The sequence below is a fragment of the Pollachius pollachius genome (genome assembly GCF_949987615.1).
Source record: "Pollachius pollachius genome assembly, chromosome: 10".
Lineage (NCBI taxonomy): Eukaryota > Metazoa > Chordata > Actinopteri > Gadiformes > Gadidae > Pollachius > Pollachius pollachius.
This window is the reverse complement of record NC_136943.1, coordinates 3,512,003-3,529,365: the sequence shown is the minus strand read 5'-3', so window position 1 is coordinate 3,529,365 and position 17,363 is coordinate 3,512,003. Positions and strand designations below refer to the sequence as shown.

The 17,363-nt window shown below is 51.2% G+C and overlaps 1 protein-coding gene across 1 annotated transcript in view; it reads left to right on the top strand.

Annotated features, from left to right (window-relative positions):
- Positions 1-5,719: 5,719 nt before the first annotated feature.
- The window catches only part of pdgfc (platelet derived growth factor c), a gene marked incomplete at its 5' end in the record, with an annotated part of 22,577 nt that continues 10,933 nt past the window's right edge, over positions 5,720-17,363 (top strand). The window contains one exon of the mRNA XM_079744828.1: positions 5,720-5,831. Coding sequence (XP_079600954.1) covers positions 5,720-5,831 — 112 coding nt within the window. The remainder of the gene's footprint in view (positions 5,832-17,363) is intronic.

Sequence of the window (17,363 nt, the reverse complement as noted above, 5' to 3'; positions counted from 1 at the left end):
ATGAAGCTCTAGTCCCCTCATGCTCTGTCGGACTATAAACTCCACTTAACCCAATGAATCATGGCTCTGGGACTCGTTCATACTTCACACTCACGCCCACTCCGGTCTGCCTCCTTCAACCCATCACTCCCGATAGCAACAATACAACCAACGTGATTCAGTCCAGACAGCAGACTTTCACACGGGCTAAGAGACTCTCAATGCAGTGAGTACTCATCTCCTGGCTAGACCTGGACTCTCTCTCTCTCTCTCTCTCTCTCCTGTGCTGAACCATTAAAACAATATTTTTCACTCTACTATGTCCTGGTGTTCCTATTGGTCATTATATATCACCAATAGGAACACCCACAATTATATAACTAATGATGCAAATTGTAATGCTACGGCTATACCACATAGTACACACTATGATACACTATATTATATAGTAAACACTATGCTAGACTATACTAGTAGTATTTTGTATATTTGCTGTATATTTGCTGTAAATTTCTGTATATTTTCAGAATATTTTCTGTATATTCCGGGTAGTTGTTTTGTGTATTTTCTAATCTTCTCCAGTACTGTACTTTCTGCTGTTTATTCAGATGTCCGGACTCAATAAAGTATTATCTTGTAAACTTATAATACGTGATAGTCCTACAGTTCTATGATAGTACTATAGTACTACTGATAGTACTGCAGTATTATCAAAGCACTACCATGCTACATAAAGCTACACACTCACTTTCTCCTGCTCAGACCTGCTGAGCCATGATGCATCGCTCTCCAAACATGAAGGCTTACATCACAGCTTGATGAGTGATATTCCCAACACACACACACACACACACACACACACACAGAGCATACACACACACACACAGCCAACACTCCCCCCCCCAACCACACACACCAACACTCCCCCCTCCCATCCACGCACACACACACACACACACACACACACACACAACCTGTAGCTTAGTTCACACGAGACTGCGAGAAGTGAAAGCGGCCTACTGAGAGGTGGAGCGGAGGATGAGGAGAGGAGGAGAAGAGGAGGAAGGGTGAGGAGGAGGAGGGGTGAGGAGAGGAGGAAGAGAAGAAGAGGAGAAGAGGAGGAGAGCCGCAGGAGGAGGGGTGAGGAGCAGAGGAGGTGACCGTGCGGGAGAGGCGACAACCAGACGCGTCATCCCCGACCCGGTTCACGTCGACGCACCGTTTTAACACATGATGTGATGATAACGCAGCAGGGCTTACCGTGTTGGGTTTCGTTCTTCGGTTCGTGTCGGAGTGAACGGATGGAGCTGAACGGTTCACAGAGCGCTCCTGACCCGCCGCGGCGCGAGGCTATCCATCGGGCGGTGGTCCAGAGGGGCTGCAGTCACATCCCGGGGGTCTCGAGGTGGTCTCTCTGACCCGGGGTGGTCGCGATGGGGGGTAACTACGGCGGCTGTCTGGGTTTCCCGCGGCTCCCTTTCGCTTGCGAAGCCCAAGATGGATGCTGGTGTGTACCTGTCATGCAACATGCGCAGTAGCATGCTGCACATGCATCACTCTCATCAGTAGCACACACACGCGCTCCGGACGAGGCACGCTCCGCCGTGACGTCAGGGCAGCGAGGCGGCGGTCCACGTGACTGGATGAGCTGCGTGAGGATGGACTGTACGCAGCGCGCTACACTCAGTCCCGCGCCTCTTACCAGGACGGATGATGCATCTTGTGGAGAGGAGATGGAGAAGGACTCCTTATGTCCTCATTGTGTCAAGATAAATAGAAATGTAATGGCCAGATCGAAAGCTGTGGAATGACATAGGCTCCCGTAATAATAGCCTACTAGCTAATATACATTATCTATTATAGACATATTACATCGACACACACTATATAATATACACTATCTATAGTGTAGTATATCTAACATTATGTATATAATAGCTCTAAATTATAGACATCTATATTATAGACATCATTTCCATAACCAGAGACTAGAGACCAGAGAGAGACCAGAGAGAGATCTGAGACCAGAGACCAGAGAGAGACCAGAGACCAGAGAACTGGTCCTGAGACCAGCAGCTGTAGCTGCATGGGGCAGCATGTTGCCCCACCACCAGGGGGCAACATAAACACCCTGAGGGCTTCAACAGAAGCTTAGTCATCACAGTCTTTAATATGCAGGAGTAAACAGTGAAGGGATTATGAAGATGTAGTCATTGCGGCATTCTATTACATTGATCCATACACACTGAGGCCCACCCACCCCATCTCCACGCTGCCATCCACCAATCACACTTCATGTCCAAAGTCTGACGGCCGACCAGCTCAGATCTGGTGAACTTACTGCAACACGCATATCTGAATGTCTGGCAGACGTCAGCACCTGGACGACTGCCCATCACCTGAGGCTTAACCTCAACAAGACTGAGCTCCTCCTGATACCAGGGAAAGATTGCCCACACATGGACTTACTGGTCACTGTTGAGAACATCACTGTATCTCCTTCTCCAACTGCCAGAAACCTCGGTGTGGTACTGGACAATCAGTTATGCTGCACCGCAAACATCACGTCGGCGGCCCGATCCTGCAGATTTGCACTCTACAACATCCGCAGGATCCGGCCCTTCCTCACAAGGGAAGCAGCTCAGCTCCTATAGTCCAAGCACCGGTCATCTCCCGCCTCGACTACTGCACCTCGCTCCTGGCTTGACTCCCTGCCTCTGCGATTAAACCTTTGCAGCGTATCCAGAACGCGGCAGCGCGCCTCGTGTTCAACCTACCTAAATTCTCCCATGTGAACCCCCTCTTCCGGGACCTCCACTCTAGTAGCTTGCATCAGATTCAAGATGATGGTACTGGCATACAAGGCAGTCGATGGAACTGCCCCTGCTGACCTCCAAGCGTCGGTCAAGCCATACCCCCCAGCTTGATCCCTCTGCTAAACTGGACGTCAGCTGGACGTCTGGTACCGCCATCGCTAAGTGCAAGCAAAGTCACAACTCTTCTCTGTTTTGGGACCTCAGCGGTGAAACGAGCTCCCTGCCGATGTCAGGATCGTAGAGTCGCTCAATAGATTCAAAACTCACCTGTTCAGAGTTCAGCTAAAATCTCCATAGCCATCGATTCCCTTCCGCCCACCATTGTATGTTGTACGTCCTGGCACTTAATGTACGCATACTTATTGTATGCACTTAATGTACGTTGTACTTATTCATAGTACTTAATTGTGTAGCATCTGCAGTAGCTGCTATCACTGCTGAATACGGGGAATGGGTTAGCCTAGGGATTGTTAGTACTTGCACTTGGTTTTATGAACATCTTTACTGTACCGACAGCGATATAGTTTCACTTCTTATGACAAATGTACTTATTGTAAGTCGCTTTGGATAAAAGCGTCAGCTAAATGCACTAAATGTAAAAGTAAATGAATAGCTGTTTCCATTTATTTAGCCTGATATTTAATTGGACCAATCGTGTTGCTGGAGGAGGGTTACCCCCCTAACCCTCTCCCCCCATCTTCTCCTCTCTCCCCCCTGAGAGACAGAGAGACAGAGAGAGACAGAGAGAGAGAGAGAGAGAGAGAGAGAGAGAGAGAGAGAGATATAAGGCGCTGACATGTGTTTAGGGTGCAGCCGTGGAATGTGATATTCTCCACCTTCTCAAACACACACACACACACACACACACACACACACACACACACACACACACACACACACCGGTATCGAGTCCTGAATCCTCGTAGGACCATCAGCTGGTCATCACCTCCTGGGGTCTTGTGTTGGGGGTCCTGGGGGTCCTGGTCCTGGGGGTCCGGTCCTGGTTGGTCCTGGCAGGGTTACGGAGGGGTTTCCCCATTCCGGGAGGGTTCTGGACATTTCTTTAGCGTTGAATCACGGCTCCTGACGACTTCAATATGTCCGCTGCCTCTGATGGGTCTGGGGAGGAGGGGGGAGGGTCCCAGATGAAGCGTGGCAGGAGGAAATGAGTAGCGGAAGGGGGGGGGGGGAGTGAGCGGCACCGTTTGATTTGACAAATTGAGGAAACTTTCAGCGTTTCCTCCCAGACGAGCCTCTGGCGGCATGGGAGGCCGCGGCCCGCAGGCTGTGAGGTCATCCTACTTGGATGGAGGGATGAATTAATCAGGTGATTCATTCAAAGATGAAGGCATGAACGGACGAATTGACGGATAATGTACGTGGCGAGTGGAATGCAAAGATCAAGCCCTTTCTCTACCTGTGTGGCTGGACCAGTATCGGCTCACATTCACCTATTCGCTCGCACATTCCTACTCACATTCACACACATCAGGACTCACATCCAAACCCCCACCGTGGTGGGATCTCCCCCCATGCCAGGAGGTGCAGGTCGGGTCAGGGGCTCCGGGATAGCTCCCACATGTGACCACTTGCCATTGTTTTAGGTTGTATACGGGTTAGCTAACCCTGACCCTATTTAGCATTCGTTCCAAAGCCCTTTTGAAGCTAGCGCCAGCCAACCCGATGAACAGGTAGCGTTAGAAACGATTTGGTATTCCAGGATATGCACAACGCCCGTTTGTGTTCTAGGCTGTAACACAACGCGGAAACGTAGGACAGCTTTGTAAGAAATGTAAGAGTGATGCTGACCACAACTTCAGCTTCAGGAGACTGGAACACCGGTAGAGAGAGGATCAACTTGATCAATTACAGTTATTACACTTTACTAGAAATACACAGTCTACACACACAATGCACAATGGATGGATCAGAATGAAGTCCAGATGTTCAAAAGCTCCCGATGTCCACAGACTCACCCAGAACTCTATAAAGTAAATCAAAGAACGTGAATTAGTCAAATCACTAAAGCTCATTTCACATTGGTCTAAATAATCTCAATGAGATGGATACAACCAAGCATAACATAATTAAACTGATTAAAGTGTTGCTTCACGACTTCTGCCTTCAGACTTTTCTTTTCTTTAATTCTATACGGATTCTGTAGGCCTTTGCCATTTTCATAAAGAAAAGGGCAATAGATCTCTGAAATACAATGTGAACGTTTCTGTTGACTTCTGCTCCTGGTCCATGTTATCAACATGTTCCTGCTCCCCGTTATCGGCGTGGCGCCCAGGGACCCGCCCCCCCGCACCAAGGGACCCGCCCACACCCGCGGCGGGGCCCAGGGTGTGTCCTCGGGAGGCGGGCTCGCGCTGGACCGCACCTGTTGTCCGCTTAGTCGGCAGCAGCTCCACCAACCAGCGACAGCTTATCTCAGACTGCGTCTTCTGATAACAGAGGCGGGGTTCCCAGTGTTCCCAGTGCTCTCTCTCCGCCTTCTACTGGATTACTGGGAGGTCTGGAGCTTTCGGTCTGGATCTGGAGACGGGAGGAGGTCCACTTCACCGCGTTGAGTTTCGTTTCTGCCGTGCGTGCAGTATGTGTCCCCAGCTCTGTGGTTCAACACAGTGAACAGCGCGTAAAGTTTCCTCAACTTGAACACAACTTTACGCAGCAGACAGGTGCGCCACGGGAGCAGCGAGGAGCGAGGAGCTTGAGTTTAGAGAGATACGAGACTGGAACTACCGGCCCACACTTCTCCCGTCTCTACCCGGAGGTCTGCTGCGACCATCGACTGGATTATGCGGGTCATTGTCCCCCACATGTGTCTGCTCCAGATGTGTCCGGAACCCGACCGGCTGCGTCCCCTCCGTGCCCTGCAGAACATCTGATCATCTCCCGGACCAGAGACCATCTGACTCCAAATGAACCTCCTGCTCTTCCTGCTGCTCGCGTCGCTGCTCCCGCTCTGTGGATCAGCAGTCGACGCGGACCTCAGCTCCAAGTTCCTCCAAGCTAGCGTCAAGGAAGCCAACGGTGAGTCCAACGCGTCGAGGAAGTTTCAAAGTTCTCCTGAAAGAGACCTCCACATTAGGAAAACATCTTGGTTCGGTTTTGAGCTCCCTGAAAGAGTTCGCTTCATTCCGTCGGTTCAGGGCATTATCCGGCCGAGGAAGTGGAAATTATCCTTTACCTTCAAAGCGAGTTAGCCGTGTGTGCTTAGGGGACCCCTCCGAGCCCCCCCGCCCCCGGGGAGTCTCCCCTGTGTTTACAGAAAGACCCCATTCATAGCGGGGACGCGCCCCGGGCCGCGCGCCCCACCGCTGATCCGAACCCCTCAGCAGGCTGTGAGTTTTGCTAGTGAGGGAGAGAACCTCCTGACGTTCTGTTGGTGAGGTAGAGAACCTCCTGAGTACAAACCCTCGGCTGAGGGTCAGGTGGGGGGAGAAGAACGAAACATTCTAAGTGATTTGCGGATAGGGCTGGTCATTAGGCAATCAAGTCGTTTATTGCTTCAAGGTGTGTGTGTGCGTGCCTGCGTGTGTGCTGTTGCTTCCTCTCAGAACATATTATGGGATGTCTCCAGCAGCTGGACATGCAGTACTCTCAGGGTGGGGTTTGACCTGGGGGGAGAAGTCAGAAGGTGGGGGTGGAGGTGGTGTCTGACCTGGGGGGAGGAGTCAGGAGGTGGAGGTGGTGGAGGTGGTGTCTGACCTGGGGGGAGGAGTCAGGGGGTGGGGGTGTAGGTGGGGTTTAACCTGAGTGTGGGAGTTGTTTCTGAACCTCCACCTCCTCTGAGTGATGGAGGAGTACTTGAAGTACCTTCCCAGAGGTACTTCAAGTACTAACACTAGTACTACACTCGTACTAGTGCTCTACGAGCCGGCTTGTATTCAACTACGAGGGGTAGTGCCCCCCCCCCCTGTGGGGGGGGGGGGGGGGGGGGGAACCATTGACACTGAGCACTGCAGCCTGTCCACCGCGTGCCAACAGGCACGCGGTGGACAGGCTGCAGTGCTCAGTGTCAATGGTTCCTGGAGCTGTGTACATAGTTTAAATAGGGTGGGTTAGAGTAGCACGCCACATTACAGAGAACAGCAGACCACACAGGAGAGAGAGAGAGAGAGAGAGAGAGAGAGAGAGAGAGAGAGAGAGAGAGAGAGAGAGCCCTCCAGCTCAAACTCTCCCAGCCTCTCTTTCCCCTACAAGGTCCGATCTCAGCTCCACTCATCGAAGGATCTAGCTGTTAGCATGAGGCTCCACACGTTAGCACGTAGCTCACATAGACCTGGCCCTGGTTTGAGTTTGCTCCGTTGTAGACCACGTGTTTGTGTTTATTGTGGGCGTGGAGGGGCTGGTCTCCCTGGAGGAGGCCAGCATACTGAGTCTGGTTAAATATAGCAAGACGTGTTTTAATGATCTGACATACAGCTCAGCCATGGTTCCACGCCAGGCCTGGAGTCTCAGGACCTCCTGCTAACCCTCCTCAGCTGAGGAGGCTCAGGGGTTGAGATGTCTCAGCCTTCAGCTGAGGAGGCCCAGCGGGTGATTGATGGGTTTGAAGATGAAGGCAGAAATATGCAGTTAATCAGAGTAGTTGGCAGCACAACAGCAAACGCTCGCCTGGCCGCATCCAATCAGTCACAGGGGATGAAGATCTCTCTGTTGACGAACTACAAGGCCAGTAGAAAGAAGACATGCTTTATTTCACCTCCAGGCTCAGGAGCTTCCTTCCTGTCTCAATGCGAGTAGAAAGGGCCCAGCTGACATTTGAGGTTAAGAGATAAGTAAGATCATGTTCTCTGACAGTCTAGCCCCTACCATCTCCTTAAGGACCTGTCTCTGTACTGTCTTACCCCTACCCGCTCCTTAATGACCTGTCTCTGTACTGTCTAACCCCTACCTGCTCCTTAATGACCCGTCTCTGTACTGTCTAACCCCTACCTGCTCCTCAATGACCTGTCTCTGTACTGTCTAACCCCTACCTGTTCCTTAATGACCTGTCTCTGTACTGTCTAACCCCTACCTGCTCCTCAATGACCTCTCTCTGTACTGTCTAACCCCTACCTGCTGTATATTATCCCTCTAAATGGCATTGGATAAAATAATCTGCTGAATGACTGAATCATGGAAAGGAGGAGGAGGATGAGCTGGAGGAGGTGGAGGAGGTGGAGGAGGAGGAGGAGGTGGAGGAGGAGGAGGAGGAGCTGGAGGAGGAGGAGGAGGAGTTAACAAGAAGTTCAGGACAGGAGGAGCGGCAGCAATAGGAGTAGGAGTACTCAGAGGGAGCTGGTCTCTACTGGTGTCTCATGGTTGACCTGTCTCTCCTAGTCTCTACTGGTTTCCACTAGTTTCTATTGGTCTTTCTGGTACTTGCTGGTCTCTACAGGTTTCTGCTGGTCTCTCATAGTCTCTATTGGTCTCTTCCGGACTCTACTGGACTGCGTAAAACCAGTAGTACCCATGAGCCAAGCACAAAACCCTCTCTGCTTTGGGGTTGGACCAGCAGCTGCTGCTGACTCTGGTGTAACTTGTGGCTGAAGAGAAACCACATCCTGGATAAACATGGCTTTGAATCCAGAAAGAGCTTCACTCTCCCATAAGTACAGCCTGAGGCTACTGCAAGCCCCGCCCCTCTAGCCTGTCATCCAATCAGGGCCATCAGACTATTTCCAGCGTTATGAGTGGCAGAGGAAGAAAACATAGAAACACATGCCTTTGTTTCATTATGTTACAGATCTATGTTTCATAATGTATATATCTTTGGTTCATTATGTTATAGATCTATGTTTCATAATGTATATATCTTTGGTTCATTATGTTATAGATCTGTTTCATAATGTATATATCTTTGGTTCATTATGTTATAGATCTATGTTTCATTATGTTAAACATCTGTATGTTATATTTAAAGTTTACCTTTCTTTGAAGATAGTAAAAGTACTGCCTCTTGGTAAAACCCTTTTATGAACAACAGCGCTTTAGCACTGCATTCTACTGCATGATTTGAGTACTACAGTACAACTCTGCTATAAGTACTACAGTATTACTCTGCTACGGTACTGTGGCACTGCAGTACTACACAGTGTTTTTAATAGTGTCTCCCGTGTTTCCAGCTGAAGAACATTGTGTCAGAGCGTTGGACACAGCCATGTCCTCAGGTCTCACATGACCTTAGATTAGCAGCCTGCGGACAGCTTCACCTGTCAGGACAAATACCTGTCAGGTACGCCTCACTAGAACCACATCCTACCTACACAGAACTACATCCCCGGCAACAAACGCCAGCACTAAAGCGCGAAAGGTGTGAGTTTGTGTGTTTGTGTGTGTGCATGTGTTGCCAGCGCTACAGGTCCATCTGGAGGCCAGCAGCAGAGATTGACAGGTGACAGGTGTAGAGATCTAGAACCCCCCCCCCCCAGGTGGCAACATGGAGAGACTACGTCTCCTCCTGGGCCCTGATTGGTCAGCATGGAGGTCAGACGGGGCTGGCAATTTATATAATAGGGTTAGAAGCTCCTCATCAGTACTGTTCACCTCCTGCTGGGGTTAGGTGCTCCTCATCAGTACTGTTCACCTCCTTCTGGGGTTAGGTGCTCCTCATCAGTACTGTTCACCTCCTGCTGGGGTTAGGTGCTCCTCATCAGTACTGTTCACCTCCTGCTGGGGTTAGAAGCTCCTCATCAGTACTGTTCACCTCCTGCTGGGGTTAGAAGCTCCACATCAGTACTGTTCACCTCCTGCTGGGGTTAGGTGCTCCTCATCAGGTCATCGTCGTCCAGAGGGTTGTTAGTTCAGTCCTCTGCACTTCTTGGCTCGTCAGGGTTAGTCAGTCCCTCCAGAAAAATGCGGCGTTTTTTTGTGATTGTTGCGGCCAAGAATCCTTGATTATGCAGCACGTTTTCTTAAAAAATGCGATGAAATATGCGGCATATTTATGCAATTTTATGCGATGAAATTGCGGGAACTTGCGAAAAAATGCGGGAACTTGCGAAAAATGCAGCTTTTCGATGACGTTCGCGTCGCGTAATTACGTCACTTCATAACGTTCCCATAGCAACAGGGGAAAATGGCTGCCCTTGTGTGAAGCAAACGCAACATTTTTCAACTTTCTGCTAAGACATATGTGACTTTTTTGCAACGAAAATGCGGGGATTATGAAATCATGCAAGCCCTGCATATTTTGCAGGGCTGCAATTTATTGCAATCTGCAATTTATGCGGTGAAAGTGCGGCATATTTGAACAAATGCGGCCCCCGCATGAATATGCGGACTTCGGCTGATTATGCGTTGAATTATGCGATCGCATAATCGCGTTTTTCTGGAGGGACTGGTTAGTGTCTCTTGCCTGTGTGTGAGGTCTGAGTCCTCTCCGTCAGGACGCTCAGAGTATCGGACGCCGTTCCTCTCCAGGAAGCCAATTAAACCAGTGGGAAGCGCGGCTGACCCAGAAAGCGTTAGAGCGGCCGGCGGCCTGCTAGCCACATTATGTCACCTCACAGAGCGGAGCTGTGATATACGAGGCCGGCGTAACCCAACACACCCGCTATTCACAGAACCAACGCACACCGAGCAGGCCGCTGCTCGTGGGCAGCAGCTGACGCGCACACGCGCACGCGTACACACACGCACACACACATGTGCACACGCACAAGTCTAGTGTGTATAAGCATTAGTCATTCAGGATGAAAATACTGCTGTAGCATAAAGGATACACTAATGAATGTACCGTTGATATAATTTTAATTCAGATTATTAGAGTCACACAGTGTTTTGCGAGTAATGCCCACTATACGGTACCTTTACTGTTATTGGGTCATGGTTAGATTAACAGGTGACTAGTACACGTGCCATTATCACAGGTCATTATAGTTAGATTAAAGTATAATCACACAGCGTCTGACGTTCTGTGGCAGAGCAGACCCTTCTATGTGAACTAAATGGGTTCATTGACTTCAGATGAAATCAATGCTCTGTTAGAAAGGAGCAGTCATCTCCTCCTGGCTCCGCCCTAGGTCTCCTCCTCAGCCGTTGGTCTCAGGAGCCAACGACACACTTTGAATGTTCAGGGTTCCCAAAAACTAAAGCAGATCTTTAATAGACTAGACAGGCGTGTCTCCCCCTGCTCCGTCTACATCTTCTCACATCCTGTAACACCAGGGCGTGGCCTTGGTGCCTCAGATACACTGAGAGAGGATGAGGAGAGGAGAGGAGAGGAAAGGAGAGGAGAGGGAAGGAGAGGGGGAGGATGTGGGGAGGAGAGGAGAGGGGAGATGATGGGGAGAAGAGAGGAAAGGAGAGGAGAGGAAAGGAGAGGGGGAGGATGTGGGGAGGAGAGAAGAGGGGAGATGATGGGGAGAAGAGAGGAAAGGAGAGGAGAGGAAAGGAGAGGGGGAGGATGAGGAGAGGAGAGAGGTTGAGGAGAAGCAAGAAGATGAGGAGAGGAAAAGAGAGGAGAGGAAAGGAGAGGGGGAGGATGTGGGGAGGAGAGGAGAGGAGATGATGGGGAGAACAGAGGAAAGGAGAGGAGAAGGGTGGAGGCGGAGAGGAGGAGGTGGAAGGAGGAGGAGGAGAAGGGTGGCGGAGGACGTGGCTGGGAGGAGGAGGAGGAGGAGGAGGAGGAGGAGGGTGGAAGAGGTGGAGAGGAGGAGGGTGGAGGAAGAGGAGGAGGTGGAGAAGAGGAGGTGTAAGGAGGAGGAGGAGGAGGGTGGAGGAGTGGAGCTGACAGCTGGACCGCGTGGCTGTCGGGGGGGTAACCAGAGAGTGGGGCTCCCCTCTCAGGGAAATGAATCCCGTCTGCAGGTTTAATAACGGCTAAAGGCTCCGCCGTGCCCTCTCCCCGCTCCGAGCCCTGAGCTCCTAACCCTCCACAGCTGAGAGCCGTCTGGCGTGTCTGGGAGATGACCTCATTAAATATTAATGGCCATTATTAGAGCGCTGGAACTCTGCTGAACCCAGACCTCACCCTCTGGTCCGCAGTGTTGTGCTGGTCTGGTTCCTCTTGGTAGCACCGGGGTGGGTGTTTACCCCTCTTTCAGAGTGGGGAGGAGATGCAGGACGTTAGGAGAACGTTGAACTGATCACATTTTAGGTCGACATTAGGGAGCGATATACTAGTACAGTATACAGATACATAGATCTAACCTCACTCTGGGAACCCTGACCTGGTGCAGGCTGCAGGACTCTCTCTCGCTCTCTCTGTCTCTGTCTCTCTGTCTCTCTCTCTCTCTCTCTCTCTCTCTCTCTGCCTCTGTCTTTGTCTCTCTCTCTCTGTCTCTCTGTCTCTCTGTCTCTCTCTCTCTCTCTGTCTCTCTCTCTCTCTCTCTCTGCCTCTGTCTCTGTCTCTCTGTCTCTGTCTCTGTCTCTCTCTGTCTCTCTCTCTCTGTCTCTCTGTCTCTCTGTCTCTGTCTCTCTCTGTCTCTCTGTCTCTCGGAAAACTGAATAAACTAGAGCCCAGGATTAAGTAGACCCTCAAACGGTGGTTGTGACGCCTCAGGCCAATAAGGTTACTGTACTTTGTTCTGTCTCACTGCAATATCTGCTTGGTGAAGTCCTCTATGAACACATGATGCTGTGATATTTGAAGTACTTTCCTCCTTGAACACATGATGCTGGTGATATATGTTCTCTATGAACACATGAGGCTGGTGATATATGAATTACTCTCCTCTATAAAAACACAATGTGACAAACTGGGTATTTCCCACTCTTAGTTCAGATTGACCTAAAGGAGAGTTCCTGAAGCGTCTCCAGTGGGAAACAGGACGTCTGGCGTTGCAGGAGGATGTTATCTCCTGATACATCAAGACAGCGTGATCAATATTAATCTGTTGGAATGTCCTGGCAGCCATGTTGGACACACAACAGCTTGCCTGGTCTCGTCTGGGAAACACTTCTCCGTTTGCTGTTCACATTAGGGTGTACTTCAAAAAGGTAAGGCCTTGTTACAGTCCCGGTACGTGGTCTTGGTTCTTGCTCCTGGTCGAGGATCTAGGAACCTGGCCTAAGTAGATCCAACATTAAACCCAGCCTTAAGACCCTGTGATTGCAGCCGGTCTGGGCCTAGCAAGGGGCGTGGGGACAGACCTGACACCCAATCCTGCCCCCAGATGCCAGGACTGGAAGCTCTAATTAGAGCTCTTTGTTGGTGTCGAGACGTCCGGGGAACCTGAGGAGATCCTGATATGAAGGAGCAGCCTTTCCACTCCTCTGCTGGAAAGACATTCTGCAGTTTATCTTTCTGTCCGCGATGGTGTTTCACCAGATGAATGGTGAGGGTTGGTGGGGTCAGTCTGAGTGCAGGAACAGGAACCGGTCTGGACTAGCCTTCTGTTGGTGGACCAGGAACAGGTCTGGACTAGCCTTCTGTTGGTGGACCAGGAACAGGTCTAAACTAGCCTTCTGTTGGTGGACCGGGAACAGGCCGGGACCAGCCTTCTGTTGGTGGACCCCCACAGAGACATGGGGGGTCAGGCTCTGTCAACATGAAGACACCGTCTTCATCGATGAAGCACGTTAGGGTCGGTTGGCCGCAAGAGTTAGAGGGGAGAGAGAGTGAGACCGGGATAGATGGAGAGACATGTGGGAGGGAGAGAGTGAGACGGGGATAGATGGAGATGTGGGGGGGAGAGAGTGAGACGGGGATAGATGGAGATGTGGGGGGGGAGAGAGTGAGGGAGAGTGACGGGGGCAGATGAAACATGACGGAGTCGTGTTACGACGGGAGGAACCCGCCGGGTCGCCGTCTGTCCCAGATGTCACGCTGCACATTAACACTCCGGCTGGGTGTCAGAGCCGACACCCGACCCACTGCAGATGTAGAGTGATGGAGCTCAGCCTGACAGCTGGACTCTGCTGGTCTCTACTGGTCTTTCTGGTCTCTACTGGTCTCTACTGTTCTCTCTCCTGGTCTTTCTAATGGATCCATGGTCTCTCCTGTCTCTACTGATCTCTACTGGTCTCTGTTGGTCCCCACTGTCTCTACCGGTCTCTACTGGTCTCCCGCCTGGTCTCTCTAATGGATCTCTGTTCTCTACTGTCTCTACTGATCTCTACTGGTCTCTGTTTGTCCCTACGGTCTCTACTGGTCTCTGATGGTCTCTACTGGTCTCTAAAGGTCTCTGATGGTCTCTACTGTACTCTACTGGTCTCGCTGGTATCTACTGGTCTCTACTGGGCTCTCAGGTATCTACTGGTCTTGACTGGTGCGGCTCAGTCCTCCTACATTGGCGTTTCCATGGCCTTAAGTCGGGCATGTCCCCTGCTGGTGTCGCCCGGCACAGGAGCGCCTTCTGGCAGGGTGACCTCACCACCGACCCCCCCCCCCCGCTCCCTCCAGGGGTCCCGGGGTGGGGAGGGGTCCCGGGGAGGGGAGGGGTCCAGAAGTCCCGGGGCGGGTTAATGTTCGCCAGCGTGCCGCCGTGCGCAGGCCGGCGGGACGGAGACCAAAAGCACAATAGCTTCTCTGTGGCGCTGCTGTTGATTCAGACCAGCTTCCCCCCCCACCCACCCCCCGTAACACAGGTCATCTTCCTCCCACCCCCCGTAACACAGGTCATCTTCCTCCCCCCCCGTAACACAGGTCATTTTCCTCCCACCCCCCGTAACACAGGTCAGCTTCCTCCCCCCCCGTAACACAGGTCATCTTCCTCCCCCACTAAGAAGGTCTTAGAAGGCTAGGTCCTAGGAGGGGAGGGACCTAGGAGGGGAGGGACCTAGGAGGCTAGGACCTAGAAGGCTAGGTCCTAGGAGGGGAGGGACCTAGGAGGCTAGGACCTAGATGGCTAGGTCCTAGGAGGGGAGGGACCTAGGAGGGGAGGGACCTAGGAGGCTAGGACCTAGAAGGCTAGGTCCTAGGAGGGGAGGGACCTAGGAACCAAGAAGCAAAAGAGACGAGGAACAGAGAAAACCAGGGGCCAAGGAACCTAGGAAGCTAGGATCCTAGGAAGCTAGGGACCGGGCTTCACGTTGCTCCAACCAGTACACAATATGCTTACAAACTCGTTCTGCACCTGTGTGTGTGTGTGTGTGTGTGTGTGTGTGTGTGTGTGTGTGTGTGTGTGTGTGTGTGTGTGTGTGTGTGTGTGTGTGTGTGTGTAGGCTTTTCTTTGAACGTCTAGATCTGACTATGTGAATTGTATGTATTGTATGTGTGGAAAGGCATGTGTGTGTGTGTGTGTGTAGGTATGCTTGCATGTGTGTTGGTGTGTCTGAATGTATCTGTGTGTCTTTGATTGTGGGCGTGTGGGTGTGTTTGTGTGTATATGTTCTGTGTGTGTTGTGTGTGTATACGTTCTGTGTTTCCATTTATATTTGTAATAGTGAGTAGTACTACTAGTGATGAGTGTGCACCACTGGTACTGAAGTCCACATCCCTAATACTGCAATACTCCTCGCTGGTAATGTAGTACTGTAGAACTGAACTGCAGTTCTTGCAGTCTAGTCTTCATCAGCCTCGTCTTCATCAGTCTAGTCTTCATCAGCCTCGTCTTCATCAGTCTAGTCTTCATCAGCCTCGTCTTCATCGGTCTAGCCTTCATCGGTCTAGTCTTCATCAGCCTCGTCTTCATCGGTCTAGCCTTCATCAGTCTAGTCCTCATCGGTCTAGTCTTCCTCAGTCTTCATTGTCTGGATCTCCATGTCCTTCATCCTCACCTCCTCTTCCTCAGCTCTTGTTCCAGTACCTCTCTCTCTCTCTCTCGCTCGCTCGCTCGCTCGCTCTCTCTCTCTCTGTGTAATCGCTCCGGTTCTCCTCTGTAGACTTCAGGTTCAGACGCTTTTATCAGAACCACATGTTAACAGCCTCTTACACGCAGTACTGTACAGAGCACAGTTAAACACGTCTGAGTATTCTGAGTAGACACAGACACTCCCGTATATGTGTCTACTTTATCATAACACTCTCAAATCTCTGTGTACTTTATCAGTATACTCTCAAATCTGTGTGTACTTTATGAGTACACACTCACATCTCTGGTACTAATGCGTATGTTTTGACATTGCTGTGTATTTCATGAGTGTGTAGAAGCTGTTGGTAATGGAGGGGGAATTAAACCCGGCTGAACGTGAGCAGAACCAATGCTTTCAATTTGTTACGGGCGAATCAAAGCTTCTTCTGTAGTGGCTAGCAGCATGCTAACAGCCTGCTAGTATCTAATCCAGCAGCCCACTAGCAGCATGCTAACAGGCCATTAGCATCTACCTAGCAACCCAACCATCTCTGTGCTATCTAACCCATACCTGCTCCTTAATGACCTGTCTCTGTACTGTCTAACCCCTACCTGCTCCTTAATGACCTGTCTCTGTACTGTCTAAGCCCTACCTGCTCCTTAATGACCTGTATGTACTGTCTAGACCCTACCTGCTCCTTAATGACCTGTCTCTGTACTGTCTAACCCCTACCTGCTCCTTAATGACCTGTATGTACTGTCTAACCTCTACCTGCTCCTTAATGACCTGTCTCTGTACTGTCTAACCCCTACCTGCTCTTTAACGACCTGTCTCTGTACTGTCTAACCCCTACCTGCTCCTTAATGACCTGTCTCTGTACTGTCCAACCCCTACCTGCTCCTTAACGACCTGTCTCTGTACTGTCTAACCCCTACCTGCTCCTTAATGACCTGTCTCTGTACTGTCTAACCCCTACCTGCTCCTTAATGACCTGTATGTACTGTCTAACCCCTACCTGCTCCTTAATGACCTGTCTCTGTACTGTCTAACCCCTACCTGCTCCTTAACGACCTGTCTCTGTACTGTCTAACCCCTACCTGCTCCTTAATGACCTGTATGTACTGTCTAACCCCTACCTGCTCCTTAATGACCTGTCTCTGTACTGTCTAACCCCTACCTGCTCCTTAACGACCTGTCTCTGTACTGTCTAACCGCTACCTGCTCCTTAATGACCTGTCTCTGTACTGTCTAACCCCTACCTGCTCCTTAATGACCTCTCTGTACTGTCTAACCCCTACCTGCTCCTTAATGACCTGTCTCTGTACTGTCTAACCCCTACCTGCTCCTTAATGACCTGTCTCTGTACTGTCTAACCCCTACCTGCTCCTTAATGACCTGTCTCTGTACTGTCCAACCCCTACCTGCTCCTTAACGACCTGTCTCTGTACTGTCTAACCCCTACCTGCTCCTTAACGACCTGTCTCTGTACTGTCTAACCCCTACCTGCTCCGCAGCAGTCTTAATCCACCCTCCAGCCCCAACACGTCTGTCTCCTGAGTGCTGGGAGCAGGAGGAGGGAGGAGGGAGGAGGAGGCGGGAGGAGTTAGGAGGGAGCAGGGTAGGAGGAGGAGGGAGGAGCCGGGGTCTGTCTGAACAGCTCGCTGTGCTCTGACGGCCGCGCCGAGTGAAGGCGCTGACAGCCTCTGCTTTTGTTTCGTCCGTCTTTCGACGGAACTTCAAAGCCGCCCCCCCCCGTCCCGAGCCCAGCCCCGTTACCTCGGCTCTCCGGTTGGCAGAAGCAGGGAACACAAACCCTGACATCCTCCAGCAGTAAACACACCGCTGAGTACACACTAAGAGGAGGACGAACCGCGTCCGGGCGGATCAGAGCCAGAGGAC